We start from the raw sequence: 19,909 nt of genomic DNA on the forward strand, positions 1-19,909 counted from the left end.
CTAAGATCTTATACAACAATCCGCTATTCCAAACAGGCAATCTTTTACATCACAACACCAACTAACAAACACCGTGTTGCTACAGACCGAAAATCCTTCTCAACAGAGACATCAAATCCCCCGGCAACTTTCTCATCAAGCTCATCATTCCCTCCCGAGCCAACCGAGACCCCTGAGCTTCCCGGCCCTGTCGCTTCTCCTGCTCCTTCACCTGCGTCTCCATCCCCTTCTTCGGCGTGGGCGTATACCTCCTTTCCCCATCCAACCTCTGCATCCCATATCTCTTAGTCACAAGCGTAGACCAAACCTCCATGCCCAAAATCCACGAAACGCACCCGTCCCGCAAGATGCTCAAATTCGCATCATCAACCTCGTCCTCCAACACCGGCAGCCCCTCGCAAGCTCCAAGAAACTCCTTCACGAGATCGCTAGTCTCCCCGCCCAGCTTCGTCATGGCCTCTTGCGCACCCATCCGGTCCTCCTCCATGAGGACCCTCACGCCATTATGCCCGTCCTCGCCCCTGGCCTGCTCTTTATCGAAACTGTAAATGTCGTTTTGGTTGATGATGACGTCGACGCAGAGGCCCAGCAGCGAGTCCACCGCGGGGATCCGCAAAAAGCCGGGGCGGATGGCGCGGTCGATGAGGAGGAGCGCCATGCCCGGGAGGACGCCGATGGTGCGCCGCCGGACGGCGACGTACCTCTCCCGGCTCGGCACGCAGTTGTGTCCCCCCGCCTCCCCGTCCGGCCCCGTCCTCCGGAGCGCCACCTCGTCGCCCACGCCGTCGAGGTAGTCTGCGAAACTGTCCACGAAGAAGTCCCACGAGTCGGGCGTGCCGCCCACGGCGTCGCTGCGGTAGCGTATCGCGATGTCGGCCGCCATGCGGACGCCCACCCACGCCTCGTCGTCCCCGTCTCCGTCCCGGTCTCGCCCAACCTCCTCGGGATGCCGAAACGCGCGGACCATGGCGGCGGATTGCCTCCGCACCTGGGCCTCGCCCTCCTCCGTGTCGTCCACGTTGTCCGTGAACTCGTCAATGACGAAGAAGTGGAGCATGACGAGCGCGGCGAGGAGGACGTGGCGCGCGGGCTGGTGGGCGTAGATAATGCATGCTATCTCGGGGAAGTCGCCGGCGATGATCTTGGAGATGAAGAGCTCGTTGATGCCCTTGTTGATGGAATTCGGCTTGGCGTCGCTGTGGCAGTAGCCTCGCAGCCAGCTCTCGGATTCGGCCTTGATGTACTGGGAATCTGGGTGGTTGTTTGGGGGGTAGGGAGATGGCCAGCTTGGGTGTCGGCGCCAGTCTGCTAGGAAATCTGGGATTTGGATGGTGGTGTGTTGGATGGTGTGTTTCTCAGTGATTGGGGACGCCATGATTTACGGCTTGCCAACGTAGATCCAGTTGTCTGGACTCTGGAGTAATATGACTGGATGATGGTGTAATTGAACTCTTTGAAGGGAAGAAGAGGTTGCTGTGGACAAGTGAGAGCAGCAGGATTTGGTTTAATGTCTCAGGCTTCAAACGTTTCTTTGGCCGCTGCTTGGAACTGAGAGCTTTATAGCCATCCTTCGAGGGGCTACGCCGTACTACCACCAGACTTTCGAGTCACGAGGCTCAGCAAAGACCGAGAGGAAGCCTAGAACTTGATGTCATCCAAGGTACACGATATCACATCCAAACCAACTTGTCACTTTCAGACTCGATAACGGTCATCATATCGGCACACAATCGCTTCCTAATCCGGATGTGAAACGGGGGCCTCTTCCCACTCCGGAGACAAGGGACAGAGGCCAAGGGACGCAAAAACCTGATGTGAAAAGCTTCTCCACCTCCAACACGAAGAAAGAAAAAACTACCGATACACTGCCCGTAAGGCGTCCCATCGAAGAGACTAGGCTATCGCCGTAGCCCACCGGAAAACCCCCCCTAGTGCCCCCACGCAACTCAGCCCTATCGCCATTGAGGAACTGCACAGCAGACGCTTGTTGGTTCGCAAACGCACCCAGGCCAATCGATTCGTGGCCCCCAAAGCCCGTAGGGCTGAGACTTGTTCGGTCTTGTTGAAGAATCCGGTTCCAGGTCCGCGGTAGAGTTACCTTCGGACCGGGGCTGAGGGCTCCCCGGTCCCCGGCTCTCCGCCCTTCTCTTCCTTCCTGTGCCTCGGGCGGTGGCACGGTGATGGATGACTGGCTGTTTCCACCCACACACACACACACACACACACACACACACACACACACACACACACACACATCCACTATCACTATCACTATTACACACACTCTCTCTCACATACACACTCACACAATGCCAACATCCTCTTACTTGCATGTCCCGAGAATATCCATAAGATCATAAGCATGGGACAAAACTCCATCAAAAATAAAACATGCAACACCAGGCATTCGCCGGTCGTCTCCGACCCGACTACTACTCTGGCCCTCGCTGGTTTATCAATGGGAGAGCGGACGGGATCCCGAGTTCTCCAGTGGGTATGGTCGCATGTGCTGAGACGATCTGACAATTCTCTTCTTGTTCCAACAGGCTGGTTAACCGCGGAGCGTCGTTGGACGGGCTCGGCGGGATTACCAGAACCAGGACCCCGGGCTCGACATAAGCCAGGGCGATTAGTCACAACGTATCTAAGCCCCCCCAAATTGGGGTCTGGAAAGTGGGATGTGGAGAAACATGTTGGTCACAAGTGCATGCTCTCTTTTTACTCAATTCGGCATCATCTTACCCCCTCCTCTCGTGCCACACCTTGTTCTGGCCGTGGTTGGGAGGACCGGTGGGAGCTGACTGTTTGCTTCGCCCGAGGCTAGCACACGGTGGCGGTGGTCCAGGCTTATACACATGTGGTACGGGCTGGGGGGGGCATTTGCGTCGTTCAAGGTCTCGGCCCGGGAAAAGCGGGGCCGGGGCGGGCGTCCGGCTCTAGCAGGCAGCACAAGGCAAGGCTTGGATGGCAGCCTGCCAGGCAGACATGGACGGAAAAAGTCATTCGCGGGCGATGGTTGCTCCCTTCAAAATGGTTCTAGATCGGGGATTGTGGCAGTCAAGACTTATTTTGTAGATTTGTTATCTGGCCACATGATCTTTACGGGTGAGCATTAAGCGGACAGGTTTGGAAATGACGCTTTCTCATAGTGCGAGGTTCAGAACATTAAATCTTTCGATTAAGCGGCAAGTTGCCTTACCAAAATCCCAATTGCAAAGCCAATCGCCCGAACCTTGGAGGAATGGATACAGCTTTGGCCGTCACTCAATTTATCCAAGAGCAATCTCACGGCGACGGTCCCTCGAGAGACACGTCGCACCTACATGCCAACTCCATCGCGAGGTTCTCAATCAAACACGCCCGCGCGGCATGAGACATGAGAAGCGAAAAACGAGAGAAACGACGTAGATTCGAGCTCGCAACCTCCAGAGCCCATCATCGTATTCCGTAGAAAAACGTACATTGTGAATACGCAGGTATCACATCATAAACATCGCTCGTCACCAAAAGTACTATGGAGAACGATGCCATAAAAAAACAAACTATCCATGGCATGATGTAGGACCGTGAGCCAACATACGCTTCCACCCATCCAAGGGCAAGAATCGTACCGCTCGGCCATCGACTACAACGGACGGTGTTTGTTGAAAGATGCACCACTTTTGGTCGCTATATATCATTCTCCATGTCCAACATTGTGCTCTTGGTAACTTTGAGTCATCCCGCCTCCCGAGAACCGCTTTACGCCCGAGCGATCAGCGATAAGGTAAAAATATAAAATCAAATACATCATTCTGCTATATCATTCTACTAATCTCACATGTTATTGGCCCATATCCTCATCGTCATTTTCACACAGTACCCGTTCTGAAAATACAAGACCTATAACATCGCCTCTCATTTCCTGGCACTCTAACGCTTCACAGAGCTGCAGTCAACGTGTGTGGGCGCCGGATGATGCGTTGCCAAACTGAAGTTGGAGTTTCTGCCATTGGTGTAACGAGATAGGAATCGTGAAACAGACTCGTTCCACCGAGGCAAGGGGACGAAGGTAGGCTTCACTTCCGCGCGCGCCTGTCCACTCGCCGAAGCGCCGTGCAGCTCCGCCAACGAATAGAAACAAACTCAGATATCTTCAGCTACTAGGGCCAGAGCAAAGCGGCAGTGTTGGACTCGGAGGATCAGCTCCAGTTTTGTTGGTCGTTGGGCGCTTAAGTATGGCTTTGACCAGTCGCGTGCGGTGACGCCCGCCCGGAAAAGCGGGATCTCGAGGCTGATGCCCCGACTTCACTGATCGTCTGGGGAGATTCACTGCACTCATCCTCTTTCCATTTTCAACTTCTAAACTCATACCAGGAATCATCAGAGCGAAACGCCGTTAGCCGGAATCAAGTCTATTGCTTTTCCTTTTTTTGGACTCTATCACCCGTTCGACCGTTGTTTCCGAGCGCTGAGCCCAAGTCATCACCACCTCTCTCGTTGGCCCATCACTGGCCGGATTGAATATGGAAGAGAAGGCCCCTGCAGCTGAGAACATCTTGCGCCAACTGGATCTGTTGAAGAAACTACACCTCTCAGATATTGAGGTTCAAATTCTTGATATTCTAGCCTACGACGTTCGAGCGACCAGTTGGGAGACCGCTTCAGAGGCTGCATTCTACTTGGACGCTCTGTGCCCTCCTCTAGAACAGCGCAAAGAGGCAGAAGGCTACTTCTATGTCATTTGGAGCCTCGTAACAGATATTGCAGCCAGTCATGACGTGACAAAAGAGACGCAAACTCATCTCGTCAACACCCTGTCAGCATTGCAACAATGTGCAAAAGGTGGAATCGACATCTGGGGTGTAAGTGTATTTCGCTAACGAGCACTCAAAATTGAACCACAAACGACTGATCATCTCAAACCTGACAGAACGAAGAAGACAGACAACGCGTTTGGAAAGATCTGCCATTGTTTTACATGGCCGTTGAGGCTTCTTTTAGTGGTAAGTTGCAATTGAACCACTGTCGTCCCTCATGAAGAGGGACTAGGCTGCGTGCGGAACTGAAGGCCTGACGCGAAACAAGACCCAACTCAAGAAGCGACAACAGAGAGCTTCACCTCCAAAGACGCACAAGAATGGCGCAACATCAACAGATTCGGCGCTATATTACTGAGAATGGGCGTCTTGGGCCTTCACACGCAAGCAATGGACGCATTGCGTTCGGCGCTTGAGGAGGAGCCGAGCCCCATCCCGGCGGTTGCAGAGTGCCGGCTGCGCGTCGCCTGTGAATGGATCCGTCAGAGCGCGAGGCCTCTCCTCGGGTGGGCGCGGGAGAACGCTGGCTATTCCGAGATGCCAGAGTATGAGAGGGACTTGACGGAGGAAGCGATAGCATATCAGGGGGTTCTGTACGAGGGTCCGCCCATCATGTGTCTCCAGCGGTGGGGATTCTGGATGGATCGGCTCGAGTGGCTTGCGAAAAGCGAGGATTCTGAGCTGGTTGAGGAGGCGAGGACGGAGGTGCTTGAGGCGTTTTGGGTTATGAAGGAGGTTGAAGGGCGGATAGGACATGCCCTGTGATGAAGCGACGATATGCCCAGCTTCTCACCCCAAATATCGTTGAAGTTCCACTCTAGACTCAAAGCATAGCTCAGACGCACGTAAGAGTAGATGATCTGTGAAGAATACGCAGGCTGTACAATGTCCGAGTGAAGCCAAATCTCGTAGAATTTTCCCTGCCGATTGACGTTTCTCTTCCACTTGCTGATACGAAGATTCTTGAGTCAACAATTTTACTCTCTGCCACAATTGCTTTACCTGGCTGGTTAATATCACAAGGGAGCCAACAAGACATACTGATGTCTACTACCATGACCGTATAACAAAGTTAACGGATCGTTTCTCTTGTTCAGAACTGAGGGTGGATTTGCGGTCATCAGCATTCGCTGTTGGGCATTGCTAGATGTCTAGGACCAGGCATCGCGAGACAGCGGAAATTGTGGGTGAATCGTTCTATCAGCCGAACATCAATTCATGTTACGCAGGGCAACTTGAAGACAAAAGTCCGTGTTATCACACAGCGGCTGTCTGCTTCGTGCTCACTACTGAGAGCGTACTCATAACATCCAAGGTCGAGCAATGTGCAGGTCCTAACTTGCCACCGATTCCCCTTTCGACTACAGTAGTCTCGTGGAAGATATTGGATGTCAAATCCGAAATGCACTCGTTCTTTGGTGCGGTGTGCCTAATCTTTGGAATTCGAAAAGCCATGTCCGATCAAAAGGCAACATCTTCTGTTCTGATGATGATGATCATGAGACGACATCACGAACTCCACCACACATGCCTCTTCTTAAGGAAAGAGAGGTATTTGTAAGCCAAGCATGTAGATATCATGCACCAGATTGCCCCAGAAATTCGGCGTCAACATGGACTTACTCAATCCCGAGGCGTCGACATCAGCGTGACATCAACGTCTCCCCAAAACTTGTCTCGAAAATTCTCCGTGATTCCTGCGCATCAAGAAAGCGGGAAGCAAAGCAAGGGTCCCGCCTTTTTATTTCCCCCTCTCTCTTGATCTTTACCCCTCTTCCCCATTTTCCTGCGACACGATACATAACATACAATGACCATGCATTAGCATGAACCTATTGATCCCACGTTTTTCGTTCTGGTTCCAATCGGAGGTTTTACTCCCACCAAGAAGTGAGGGAGAAACAAAGGACCGATGAACAGTGAGCCGTTGGACGGGAACCTAACCGCAACCCAAACCTAGCCAAATATTCCCATCCCTCCTGATGGCAAGGGAGAGAAAACTCTATAGGGCGGCAAGTTGGCTCGCCGTGTACCTCTACCAGCCGTCTTTTCGGGATGCTCGTCCCGCTCTCTTGCTTAAACCCTCCCTAGATCTCACTAGAAACTGGGACGAACATGGACAAGGGGCGGCTATTGCGTGATCAAATCATTGTCGTCGTCATGCTCACCCCCCCTTCCCTGGAAGTTCATGTGCAAGTCAGCCAAATGCTTTGATTTGCTTGCAAGCGGAGAAGAAGAAAAAGTATACTGTGTGGTACAAGTACAGCTGATCTATATCATAAGCAGATCCCATATGTCCCATAATTCAGACATCCTTCCCCATAACTCCCGGTATGCCAGCTTCTTTTTATATTCTTCAAGCGGATACCTCTGTCCCCAGTATTCCTGTTGGTCGCCTTATCATCTCTGTGTGTGTATATATAATCCTGTTACCGTTGTTGCCTTGTAATTCGTGTGTTCCATCCCTCTCTTGTTCGTTGCTGTTTCCCACCTTATCATCATTCATGTTTGTTTTCTTGGCGTTTCTAAGTCATCATCGTTTCGCCACAACTTCGTCCTTTTCCCTCCTCTTGAAAATCCAATAATTTCCGCCCTGGCCATCAAAGATATGTTATTCAGCTCGACCGTTCGTTTCGTCATCGACATCAAGTGTCAGGTAAAGAAAGAGATGTAAAAAGGAAAGTGGCACCGATGTCCATGGCCAGGAATCAGCGACAAGTTCGAATCGTACGCCGAGCGCAGTTCGTTGTCCACTAGAGTGGACGTTTCCCATCATATCGCCCCCGAGCCGAGGTAACGAATGGAATGAGCGCTAGGAGGGGAGAAGAAGAGAAGGAAAACCTGATGAGAGTGAGAGCCAAGGAAAGAAGAATGAAGAAAAGAGAGTCCATGTCGGACAGAACGGGAGAGACGGCGTCAGAAGTCCTCATCCATCAAACACCGATACCAGAAGAAGGCACAGCACGCAAACACCCAGAGGGCACGCATGCTGTGCCCGCCCGCGATCTGCGCCATATCGATTTGTCCATGAGGATGGCCCGCCCTAGCTCTCGCTGCCGCCTCCTCCCGCCTCCGCTCCTCGTCCGCGAACCTCACACGACTATACGGATCCTGCGATGGGGCGTACGTCGGTGGCGGATGCCGCACTTGCTGCTGCGAGGGCTGCCGCTTCACAAACTCCTCGGTCCCGGCGACGGCCGTGGCGTCCGTCCCCGCCGTGTTAGCGGTGCCGGCGGTGCCCGCCGTCCCCGGCGCCTGCGGCGTCACCATATCCATCATGGGGATACGCCGCGGCTGTTGCGCCGTGTATGGGGTCGGTGTCGGTTGACGTGGTAGTGGTGGTGGGTGCGTTGGTGGTGCTGCCCCTCCATCTCTGGCGCCAGTTGGGACCGAGCCTCGGGCCCCTCCTCCCCCGCCCCCGCCTCCTGCTCCTCCGTCTGATGAGGAGGAATAGGACGAATAGTTGGAATAGATGGAAAAGGAGCTACGGTGAGGGTGTTGTCGACCAAGGACGCCAGAGCTTGCTCGGACACTGGCTCGTTCACTGTTGCGGACTCGTCCGTTGTAGTTGAACTCCCGAACAGGGCGCTCGCCGCCGTTGTTAAGGGTCGTCGACTCGGCTTCTCCTACTCCCTGCGCAAGACCTCCCAGTCCCGTTACGCCTAGTGGTCGTTGCTGTCGCTGCTGCTGCTGTTGTTGCCGTTGCACCTCCTGCACCTGCTGGTTATGTTGCTTCTGCAGGTCCTGAAGCTCCTGCAGCTGCAGAGCCGGACGCTCCGTTTCTGGCGGGGAGTATACTTTAGAGGATAACATCATTGATGGGGGTATATGTGATCCAGGGGGAGAATGGAGGAATAAGGTCGCCGCAGGCTTTTGTCAAAGGACAGCTATTAGCGACTTACCCTTTTCTTTGACAGGATAGGGTAAAGGCGTACGTTGGGCCGCAAAGACCAAAGTGACGTCGAAGGGGGGATGGAGGGGGGAAGCGAATCTGTATCAAACAACCGAACTGGAGCCTCTACTGACTCGGCACCAGATGACGCTCAGGGCAGGATGCACTCAACGTCCAGCTTTCTCCGACGAGGTATGACGAGCACGACGGATCTCGCACTTGCGCGTACGTCTGATGCGGAGGCCTCGGATTATCATGGGCGGGAACTTCTTCGTTGTCGAACACCAGAGAACAAACGAAGAACCGGCGAAGACGGAATATTGGTGACAACGCATACACGCGGGGGTTGGTGAAAGAAAGGTAAGGCTGGTGGTGGTGGCTAACACGCCCGAAGCTCCCGTCGAACGTGTGAACGACGTGCCCGCGCATACCGAACCCATCTTCCCCGTCCCCATCCAGCCACTCCCGCCTTTCCGTCCATACTTTCTTCTGCCTCCCCTCTGCTGAGCCTCACTTGGGACGCTGGTTGGGCGGGCGGTGCACGGTGAAGCATTGAGACAGCCCCCCTCCCCCCTCCTCTCTGACCTTTGAACGAAACCCCCAGATTGACTTTGGACTTGCTTGGCTCAAGCTTTACCCTCGCAGCCTTGGCCCGCGGTTCTGAGGCGGGATTATGTTTCTTGCGGTCTCCTCGACTTGCCCCCCTCCCACCATCCAAGGCGTGTAAAAAGGGCGGCTGAGCATTACCCGTACGTCATTGGGAGGAACAAGAAAGACGGGAAGAAAGGTAAGGACCGTAAGGTGAAGAGCCTTGCAGTCCAAGTTGCATCTCAAGGGTCCGAGGGTCCCAGCTGGTTTCCACGCAGCGTAGCGTCCATTGTCTCAATGATACCAATCATAGTTCGACGTGCCGTTTCTCGGTTGCGTCTATGGTAGGTCCAGGGACGGAGGTGAGATAATAGTCGCAGTAGTAACTAGCATCCCGTCCCGTGTGCGTGCTTGTCTATCATGGATATGTGTTGACTGTAACAGCATGCTTGTATATGCATGCCTTACCCGTGATGAGTGTATGTGTAAGATCATCATGCCAACACAGCACAGGGATATACGACAAAAGAGAAGGGGGAAAGGTCTACATCCTTACCATACTAAACGAAAAAGAACGGCATTAAAGAAAGGGTCTTGGCTGACTTGAGATTATCGGGAACCACCCGGCAATCCAAATGTTTCGTGCGTCCGCCGTCGTCTCGTATGTACAGCAAACACACGCCCGCTGGTTCGCCCCCCCCTTCGTTCTCTCACTCGGGAAGCGTAGTGTGAACCACAGCAGAGAAACGATGTTGGCGTCCGGCGGGGCTCTGGGGAAATCGGGGGAAGGGGGGGGGGGGGGGGGGGGGGGGGGGCGGCGGGGGGGGGGGGGCGGCCGGGGGGGGGGCGCCGGCAGGGGGGGGCTCTCTACCACGTCGGCGGGGCCTTTTTTTGCGTTGGTTTTGGGGTGGGGAGGGGTGGGGGGGGGGGGGGGGGGGGGGGGGGGGGGGGGGGGGGAGGACCCGGCCGATGTCGACGATGCGCCGGCCGGGCGAATCCTGCAAGGGGCGATCGTATACACCGTCGGCGTCGGCTTCGTTTTGTTCGGTTTCGGAGTGTGGGGACCATTTTTCCCCTTCTACCACTCTCTCTCGTCCACCGGGTTTAAGCTATTGTAGCAGTCCTTCACCTTCGCCTGTGACCGTGCTTTCTTCCCAATCCTTCATCATCTTTGCTGATTGAATTTTTGCCACCTGGTCGAGTCAGTCGCGACATGTCATCGTCGGAACTCTGCAGTACGTCCAAAACCATGGCTTGCCTCTACAGATGGGAAGAATTAACCCCCCCCCCCCCTCCACCTCCCCTTCCCCCCGCCCCCGGGGTTTTTAGTCGATGATGTCGCCGGCGGCCGAACCGGCGATTGAAAATGATCGGAATGGATTCCGCCAAGGGTTCACGGCCTCGGCCGCCCGCCGCTCGATGTCCTCATGGCGTCCAAAAAAGTCTGGCCGCAAAATGCTCGGACGTTCCTGAGGGAAAAAGGGGAGGGAAGGAAAAAAGAAGAGACAGCGCTAGCCAAGCTGTCGTCCAACGTCGCAGGGCAGAGAATCCGGCTACATGGTGCGGCAAAGACTCGTTCGAGATAAGTCTTGACGAGTTTGACGGGTCACAGTAGTGGTGATGGTGGTACTGGTAGTTCGTTCATCCCCCTTCTTACTGCCCCCCCCCACGATACGGAAGATGACCGATAACTTGGACGCTAGGAAACGTAGCGTACGGAGAAAAGGACTTCAGTTTTTTTTCTGCTCGTCTTCTACGCAGTTCGGGATACAACGCACTACCCTAGTTCGTTTTCTTCCTCGAGGCTTCGACCGAGAAACAATAGCTTCCTTTCCTCCATGGAAGTCGTCCACGCCAGCCCCGATGCGTGGGGCCGCTTCGTTTTTTCATATTGAACTGCCGATACGCCGATTACGAAAAGAGCAACGTGAAATGAACCTGCGGGCAACGCTGGTCCCGGCAGACAGGAAAAGAAGGGAGAGCTAAAAAGAGCGGTCACGGGCCATGCAAATGGAAAGTGTGGCCATCGTCGCATTGCCTAGAGATCCGGGGCATCTCCTTGTTTTTTTTTCTTCCTTTCTCCGCACACACACACCTACACAGCACGACAGTCACACACACACACACACACCCCGGCTTTTGCTGATCACGCAAATCGCTGGCGCTGTCGATCCGGTGCTTGTTCGGCAACCGTACGGATTTACACGCAAATCGAACGGCATCTAACACAAGGGCGTGAAGGGATAGGCAGAGAGGGAAGACGGCCTGAGACTGAGAGAGAGAGAGAGAGAACGTGTCTTTAGATCGGAACCCCTAGAATGCCTCTCCGCCGTTCCAGTTCCTTTCTCCGATTGAACTAGCCTGCAGGGGGGGGGGGGGAAGGACATTTAACCTAAATCCGGAGAGAGCATGCACGTGTCCACCTGAATTCCCGGCATCTCGATCAGACGGCGGACTTCGCTGCCCGCTACGCACACGCACGACACGGAATCCGGACAAAGTTCGCCTTCTCCCCTTTTCACTGAGCCACGTGAACGACTCTATGTCTGTGAGTACCTACGTGGGATCAGATAATCAGGCCATGGAGGCTGTAAAGTGTATCAAGCAGCGTAAGGAAAACAGCAGGTCAGAAACGGGCACACGATGCAAGCTGGCCTAAAACCAGGCACGCTGTTTTTTTTTTATTCTTCTCCCCCCTCTAGCGGGCAGCCGAGGCTAATGTGGTGTAAATCCAACACAGATAGGAACACATCTGTGCTGCGCTGGTCTAGACTCTGATAGCCGCCGCCGTCAACTACCTTTAGTCAAGAAGCAGAGGCACAACATTCAACCCGGGACTGCGGTTCCTAAGCCCCGCGTCCGATGGACTTATCCTAATACCTAGGTAGGTGGGCACGGTGGGACAGCACAAGTGGTTTTTGTGATGGTTTCCCAGTGAATCTCTTGGTTCAAACGCCAAAAGCCGTCTCCTCGAAGACAGACAAGGAAAAAGGGGGGCCCGAGATGCGTGGATGCCACGGCACGTTTAGCTCGTACCCGGAAGAGCGGAAACCTGTCTTTAATCAGTCTATAGGCATGGCCATGGCGTGGACTCCCCCCCCCCCCCCCCCTCCAGTAAGCTGTCAAGCAGCGACGCCGTGGACTACCCTACGCAGTTCGCCACAGACTAGACTTTGTTTGTGATTCCATTGTGACACTTGAGCACCACATGGCTTCAAGCCACGAGCGTGGGAGAAATCTCGTTGTGCGTGTGCGCGCGCGCGTGCGATGTATGTGTTACTCTCGCGATCTCGCGAGGACAAAGCGAGGAACGAAAGATGGAAAGCTTCCCGCCCATTGGTTGGACACCCACAACATCGACGGTGGTATGGAAGGACAGAGAGAAGAAGAAATGTCTGCCCGCCACGTGAAAGATGTAGGACAGGCAGGACGCGGCGCCCAGCGGAAAGCCACAACATTCCTCTGTTCGATACCCGCGGGTAGTTGCTGCATCCTCCCGGGACACCGGGGAATGCCCAGAAGCTTGATACTGCGTATTATCAGCAAAGACGACAACTCTTATGTCTCCATTTACTCCAAAAAAGCCGCTGAGGAGGAAGAAAGGGAGGAGAACAGAGCTAGAATAGAGACTGGCCGGAACCGGCAGGTAGAAGCGTACATCATAGTACGGCATTGTGCGTCACAACATGGAATACCATCAAAGAATGTTCGGAAATGTAAGACAAGAACGGGCGCGCGCCAGGCGGAAATTCTGTATCGAAACAAAGCAAACGAAGCCCTTCCCTGCCTTCTCCTCAGCCCAGCCCACCGGCAAACCGTTTGCTTCATGGCACTTACCTGCGGGAGGTCAGCTTCCGTTGCATAACACACAACACACTCTTGTTTCCCGATAATCGGTTCAAATATAACAAAGTCCCACTGAGCAGGCTGAGAAGAGAAGTTCATCCTAACTTGCGCCTTTCTGACCCGGACGAGGCTGGGGAAAAGGGAGGCGGAAAATCTGAGGCGGGACGATGGACCAACCCGTCAGCCTTTGGGTGTGCAAATCACCTCTTGGCCAGGCGTTCACATGTCTGCCGGGCTGAGAGCATAATAACCCGTTGTTGCAATACAGCAAACAAGCAGCTCCGCGAGACCGAACGTCGATGAGAGGCTGTAATCTCACCAGAGAGATTGGTAGTCAGCATCCCGTCCCGGTAGTTGGGAATGGGGAGTGGGCTCCTGTTGCCGTTAGCCATGGCCCATGGCTCGGTAGCTTTGCGCGCGCGCAACTTATGGGTTTCTAATTTCCAAAAAGGAATGACAAAACCCTGAGCTGTGGCAGTAATCCCCTTGGAGAATGGGAGATTTCTTCTGCCCCCCCCCCCCTTAACTTGCCGTGGGATTAAGCTCAACCTTCTAATGGCATTCTAGAACTTGAATAGAACCTCCCTTGAGCCTTCCCCCTTCCTGACGGGTCCTTGACGGGGGGACCTGAGGGGGGGCTCGGGAGCCACGTAAATGCGGGTTCTCGGATGAGATCATGAGCGCGCGACGAAAAGCCCCTTCTAGCCTTTCTGAATCCCCCCTTCCTTCACCGTCACCCCTAATTGGCAATTTGTGAGGCTTCTTCAATGAAACGAAACCCCTTCTGGTCCCCTTCTGGTCCCCGAACGGAACCTAGAGAGCCTAGTAGTATACATGGATACCGGCAACCAAGTTCAAACAAGTCCTGGGAGATGAGGTCGGGCAGTTTTAAGGTGGACGAACCCCACGTCTTACAGGCTCTGCCTCTCTCTTTCTGCTAGCGACGCGACGCCCATATATCGGCACTTATGTACCGTGTACGGGAGTTCCATTATACCATGGCATGTCAAACTTCCCTTGCCTGTCCAGCCTCGGAGGGAGGCTGTGGATAGTGGAGAGGGTGAGCCCAGATATCCGTCGTCGTGTCGTACGACGGAGGGGTGCCGATCGCCTAGAAGCCCGCCGAGAAAGCCGCTGCCCTATCCGTACCCTCCCTTGCCTTGCCTTCGTCTGGTGTGTCCGTACAGAGGCAGCAGCGATGCGGTGAGACAGAGTGTGTGAGTTCGGTACTTCAAAACCGCAACCCAGAGACGGGACTGTGTGCTACCTATGGGATACGCATGGATATTGACATGGGCCATGGGGGTGTGTAACCACCTATGGCTCCGATTGTCACGAACCGGGAGCGGGGGTTGGAAAAAGGCGGTGTTGACTGATCCAGGGTCGTAAAGGGAAATAGGTTTCGAACCTTCAGGATCCATGATTGACTGTATCCATTTCGGTTCTGCTCACAGGAAAGAAGCGACGATGGACCCGGTGTCCTGGCAACCTGAGGTGGGTTACGATGTATTCTCTCTATCGGGCGGTAGCGAGGACAACAGCCATTGTCTTGACCTTCTGCAAAACTGAGGAGAGCCTATTTTGCCTTTTCATGTCTCTCTTTCGCTGGCCCGGGAGTCTCCCCGACGTGGCAGGGGTAGGGATAAAAAAAAAAGTCGTAACTCGTGGCATCCCAAGACAGAGTTGTTATGCGATGCGATTGTTTGGATGGCATCATTGGCTATCGAGCCGTAAAATGCTCGAGCTTTTCCAAACCATCCTTCTGCGTGTCTCACTGGCACATGTATATCGCGTACGTAAACCACAACCAATAGGGCACCATGCCGTCGACTTGAAATCCTGAGGTCTGTCATCGTCGTTGTCGCTAGATTTCATGGACGTCTCTGTTTTCCGAATCCCGTATGGCAAGGGATCAGGCTAGCCATCTCTAGAGTCTGTCTGGGCCGGAGAGGGCGGCACTATTGCAAACTGCATCCTCCAAGTTTGTTTGCCCCCTTCCCGATCCCAAGCTTACAAGAGGGGGTGGGGGGATTACGGAGTAGACACCGCTATTATCTCCTCAATGCCGGGGAAAGACGAAGACAGACGCGCGCGCGCGCGCAGGATTTGTGTGACATGAGATTGTGCGGCTTCGCTCTTCAAGGCCAAGGAGAAGGAAACCGCCGCCTGAACTACCGATCTCAGGCGTGACAAAGATGGCAAGGGAGCTCCCGGTCCCTTGCCATGTGGCATTGGAGATATTGGTCCCGCGATTTCCCATCGGGGCTGCAATCTAGCAGCATCCGTGGGCATGCATCATCAAGTGCGAGGAAAGCAAGCCGCGTCCGACTTGCCGTTGCCGCACCCTGTCTTTCTTGCTTCCTGCGCTGCTTCCCTGGTTTCACGCTTGATCGGCCGAGCCGGTAGCCGGTGGCCGACCGCACTGGACCGCGCGAGATTGGCGATAGCTCCCGATGAAGTTGAGCATTTCCGCTCTCTTTCAATCTCGTGAAATCCAGTGACTCCAGGCCAAGCCGGTCGGTCGTTCGGTCGTTGGGGGCCGTGCCTGTCATGTTGATATTATAACCGCACATGATGAACGATATTCAAGGTAGTTATTGGCCAACCGGACGAGGTCTCGGTGACAGTGATTGACTTTGGGGGAAGACAGGTCGTTGAGAATCGTCAGCTGCTGGGCCCCCTTGCTCATAGTCAATGTCTCTTCGTCTCAGTAAGCGGCGTCAGCTCTGTGCCTTTTTTCCCAGCCCAGCCTACCATGTGCCAGCGTACCAGCCTAACCCCAGGTGTGCCCAACCCCAAATCCTCCTTATGACCAGGGCCCTGGAAACATCGTGTTCGAATTTCCGTGTGGCTTGCCTAGCCACGTGGCAATCTCCACCTCTGAGACCGAGCCAGCCCGAATATGGCATTGGTTTCTGAATTTTGCCTTTTGCTTCAAGCTTCCCACAGTATACGGAGCCATGTTTACTACCGCTAGGCGGGCCAAGAAACGCATCGTACGGTTCGTGCCTGTACTCACTACACCAAAAAAGTAGCATCGCGAGCCGAGTCGACATTCGCGTCGTCTCAACAGCCACTAGAGGCAGAGTGTGGCAGTTGAAAATGAAATGAGGCGCTCGATCGTGCATGCCATTCAGCCGAGAGGCGAAGACCGGGATAGTTGGGGCACTTGAACTTTTTGACATCTGCAAGTCGATGGCAGGCTGTCTCGCTTCGGAGAAGCGGGATCGCGCGCTTATCAATAGGATTGTGTTGTGGACAGGGTTTGTGGTCAATAGGACGAACTGGTTTGACGCCCGATGGGTGAACGGCACCGGTAAGGTAAGCTCTTTGACTTCGATATGCGGGGGCTTGCGCGCAAAGTTTACCGTATCATGACTCTTGCCAATATCCGTATAGATGACATTGATATTGGCGCTGTATTGCGTAGGGACTAGCCATGCCGAAAGTTGCTGTAAACGTTTCTCCTGAGCCGTTAATGAGTCTAATGAACCGAGATGCCGACTAACTCGCACCAGGTCGCACGCTCGCTAGACAATGAAGCTGTACCCGTAGCGTCATGGACACAAAGTGCGGGAGCTCGCCACGCTCTCAGGGTTGACCCCCAACGAATGAACAATGGCAAGAAAAAACCAAGCGTTCGAGATAAGCCTTCCCAACACACGTGTGGCTGCAGAATGACGGAAGCCACCCCGCATATGGATTGACGGCAGAAACGGGAGAAGAAATTGCAGAGCCCCCTCACGAGATATCCACGTGGATATAAAGGGGGGGGGGTGAGCAAACTGACGAGAGGCAGGGCATCTCCAACCGCTGGACACCCATCGTACGATCTCGCGACTCCATCTCGAGTACTTCTCGCGCCCCCTAGCATGGAATCCATTTGGATATGCGCGTGATGCAAAGGAGGAGGTGGGGATTGTTTGATCCAGAGTGATTTATGCGGCCTTCTCCCTGTCAGTCGCGGGAGATTTTCCTCGACCAGCAACTGCAGCTGCCACCCACGCGCGCAGCGTAGCAGCAAGTTGTAACCGCTTTCCCTCAAGTCTGTGGAAATTGACGCATTGTGGGGTTTTGCGACGGCCCATGTAAAGTCAACGTCGAACGAATAATTTGTCGTGCTGGTATTGGGTAGATCAATCAGAAGCAAATAGCTCTCTATTTTCTTGGGATATTCGATAGTGCTATGACTGAGGAACACTCAATGATTACTTGGGTGATGGGACGATCGACGCCCAAGATCGCTAGCCCTGAGCTAGGCCGTTGAGTCTTTTCTTGCTGTAGGATCAGCCGTACGCACCTGTTGGTGAGCATCAGCCCCGAGCCAGGCCACACGAGGTGTCAAGTCGGGTAGCTTCGTAGCTACTCCTGTCGGCCCCGCGAAAGATGAGCCGTGTCTTTAATCTGTCTCCTTTTTTCTTTGCTTTTTCCTTCCAGCCTCTAATCGCCAGCGCGTCTCAGATGCCTCTGAAACGGCTTTCAGCTGATTAGCCACGAGATTCGACACGTGTTGGGTGAGCGCCACATGGCGCTGCCAGGTTTCTCCACATTTCATCATTCGGGCTCCTGTTGGGAGGAAGCATGTCGAATCGTCGATGCAGACTTCTGGCTTGATGGCAGGATCTCGTTGAGGCTACATTTCGTTACCGAAAGCCTGCCCCAAAGATGGCGTTCTCGACAGGTATCCGTGTGAAAATGCATCATGGGCTCGAATGCGGTGCGCTGGTCGGATAGGCGAATCGTGACGAATGTTGCAGAATGTTGATGACTGCGCAATCGTGCTGGCACTGTGTCAGGAATCTCGGTCCGCAAGCCGCAGTTTGGCAGGTGTCGACTTTTTCTCTACTCCGTATTGAGCTTGGTGCACACTGCCGCGACCCGTAGGGCCTGGGAAAGCGAAATGGGTAGAGGTATCCGAACCTCACGCTGCGATATTGCTTGAAGATTGGTGTACACAGTAGCGGCCTATCATGGGTAGCTCCCTGGACAGGGAGCACCCCCAGCGAAATCTGACCCGTGCTAGCAGCCTTCGACGTGTGAACCTATCTTTGACGCAAAGTCGAGGATTGCGCCCTACCAACGTCTGGTGAATGGGTGGCTACAGCGATGTGTGCTCTTGGCACCGAGGCTCATCTAGCAGTACCGCGACATTGTTCACTGTGGATGAAACGCAAACCCATATCCGTAGGACCGCCCGTTATAGGATCAATCAGAGAGACGAGAGAGGGTGCGTGTGTATTCTACACAAATCCATTGCCCGCGATAATGCGCCGCGAGGGAAGAAACAAGCCGAGATCGATGAGTGGTCTAGCAACCACCATGCCTTGCAGGTCTAGTTGCCTTTAGCATCTTCAACTTCTGATGGTGTGCTGCGGGCATAACAAAGTTGATCCGTTGCGCCGGGCGTCCGCGGGCTTTCGTTTGATCTGAAATCCGATGTGGATATAGAAAGAGTGTAAGGTTCACGTACTGCAGCAGTGCAGAAGGTTTGGCTGCCCAATCGCTGCCAAAATTTGGTTCGTGTCCATATCAGGGACAGACGCGGGAGGTCAGCGAGCGAAACGTCAGACGTTTGAAACCGAGAGATAGCAAGGTTGGCTCAAGCGAAGGTTAGAAGTCTCGGCTTCCCAAAAGGACTGATCGAGCTAGCTAGCTGTAAGCAGGACCCATCTTCCTTTTTCGTCATCATTGTGATATTCCACAGCAAGGTTGCCTGGCTGCCTTCCCCTCCGTTATGGGACTTTGAGAGTTGAGACCCATTCAGCTAGAATCAAACCGCAGTCACCGACCCCTGTATGGCCTGGGGGTGTTTAGCTCGTGTTTCCACGAAGGCTTCTAGAAGGTTGGACGTTATTGTGCGGAACTCCAAAGTGGACGTCAGCTAGCGGTGCAAGACTGCAAGTATCCTTCAACCCCACCGACCCCGTTATCACAGAAACGATAGGCCATTTGAATCTTGGAGCGAACCTATCCGTAGCACCCGCTGTCTCTGTGCTGTCAACGCGTGGCTTGTTGCTACAGGATATGCTGCTAGGTAGCGGGCCGGTAGACAAACAGCCGAGCCAGGTTATAGGCTCAGCAGGGTTTGTACCTGCGTAGGCTGTAGTCGGCAGAAGAGGTCGCAATGAAACGTGTATGATGATAGCAGCATGGCTGTCATTCGTAGGCTGTAAAAAGCTAGATATCGACCGGTCACTGCCGAAGTTCGAATAGCCTGAAGCGCCTCGTTATTGATGTTCCCTTGAGTATCTGCAAGGTGGGAAAGGCCAAAGCTTGCGGCGTGAAATGATAGACACACTGGTCTCCATGTAGCCTATCATCGCTGATTGGACGAGATCATGGAGTCGAAGATGAAATCTGTAGCAAAGCGCTAAGCTGTAGATGAGCCTGAAGAGGCTGCTTATTGCCTAGCGTTCCATCCACCCTTTGTTGGTCAATTGCAAAGGTAGACCTGGTTGGCAGCCGGCGTCCGAGTGGGCGTTTTGGGGGATGCACGGCTCCGACAACCAAGGGGGTAAGGATCGGCGTCCAGGGACCAAGGCACCAAAGCAACTTTGTCGCAAATAACGAACCACGGAGGGCCCATTTGGCAGCTCCTCCATCATTACGGTGACTCCGAAGTCTACGTGTATGGAGCATTTCCAGGTTGCGTCTGCGGATACCTGAGCACACGCCCATCAGCCAGCTCAGCGTATCCGAGCATGTGTGAGACTGAGAAAGCGTAGCACTGGGGGAAAGTATCGAATCCGCATGGTCCCGTACGGACCGTTGAGCTGTACGGATA

General features: G+C 54.1%; 5 protein-coding genes across 5 annotated transcripts, besides 1 other annotated feature; 3 read left to right on the top strand and 2 right to left on the bottom strand.

The window, feature by feature from the left end:
• Positions 1–79: 79 nt before the first annotated feature.
• CABS01_04647 (uncharacterized protein) lies at positions 80–1,375 on the bottom strand (the record flags this gene model as incomplete). Its single annotated transcript, XM_060538018.1, has 1 exon — positions 80–1,375. The coding sequence occupies one exon, from the start codon at positions 1,373–1,375 to the stop codon at positions 80–82; it is 1,296 nt and encodes a 431-aa protein (XP_060389680.1).
• A 3,130-nt stretch (positions 1,376–4,505) lies between these two features.
• On the top strand, positions 4,506–5,564 carry CABS01_04648 (uncharacterized protein; the record flags this gene model as incomplete). Its single annotated transcript, XM_060538019.1, has 3 exons — positions 4,506–4,844; positions 4,913–4,985; positions 5,068–5,564. The coding sequence occupies 3 exons, from the start codon at positions 4,506–4,508 to the stop codon at positions 5,562–5,564; spliced, it is 909 nt and encodes a 302-aa protein (XP_060389681.1).
• A 1,568-nt stretch (positions 5,565–7,132) lies between these two features.
• Positions 7,133–7,384, top strand: CABS01_04649 (uncharacterized protein; the record flags this gene model as incomplete). Its single annotated transcript, XM_060538020.1, has 1 exon — positions 7,133–7,384. The coding sequence occupies one exon, from the start codon at positions 7,133–7,135 to the stop codon at positions 7,382–7,384; it is 252 nt and encodes an 83-aa protein (XP_060389682.1).
• Positions 7,385–7,715: 331 nt separating this feature from the next.
• CABS01_04650 (uncharacterized protein) lies at positions 7,716–8,612 on the bottom strand (the record flags this gene model as incomplete). Its single annotated transcript, XM_060538021.1, has 1 exon — positions 7,716–8,612. The coding sequence occupies one exon, from the start codon at positions 8,610–8,612 to the stop codon at positions 7,716–7,718; it is 897 nt and encodes a 298-aa protein (XP_060389683.1).
• Positions 8,613–12,487: 3,875 nt separating this feature from the next.
• On the top strand, positions 12,488–13,144 carry CABS01_04651 (uncharacterized protein; the record flags this gene model as incomplete). The annotated part of the gene is made up of 1 exon (XM_060538022.1): positions 12,488–13,144. One exon carries the CDS (start codon positions 12,488–12,490, stop codon positions 13,142–13,144), a length of 657 nt encoding a protein of 218 aa, XP_060389684.1.
• Positions 13,145–16,497: 3,353 nt separating this feature from the next.
• Positions 16,498–16,566: a sequence feature (Short protein (CABS01_04652, KAK1472009.1) was converted to a misc_feature.).
• Between the last annotated feature and the right edge of the window lie 3,343 nt (positions 16,567–19,909).

This window comes from Colletotrichum abscissum (genome assembly GCF_030869225.1).
Source record: "Colletotrichum abscissum strain IMI 504890 chromosome Unknown Scaffold_9.1, whole genome shotgun sequence".
Classification (NCBI taxonomy): Eukaryota; Fungi; Ascomycota; class Sordariomycetes; order Glomerellales; family Glomerellaceae; genus Colletotrichum; species Colletotrichum abscissum.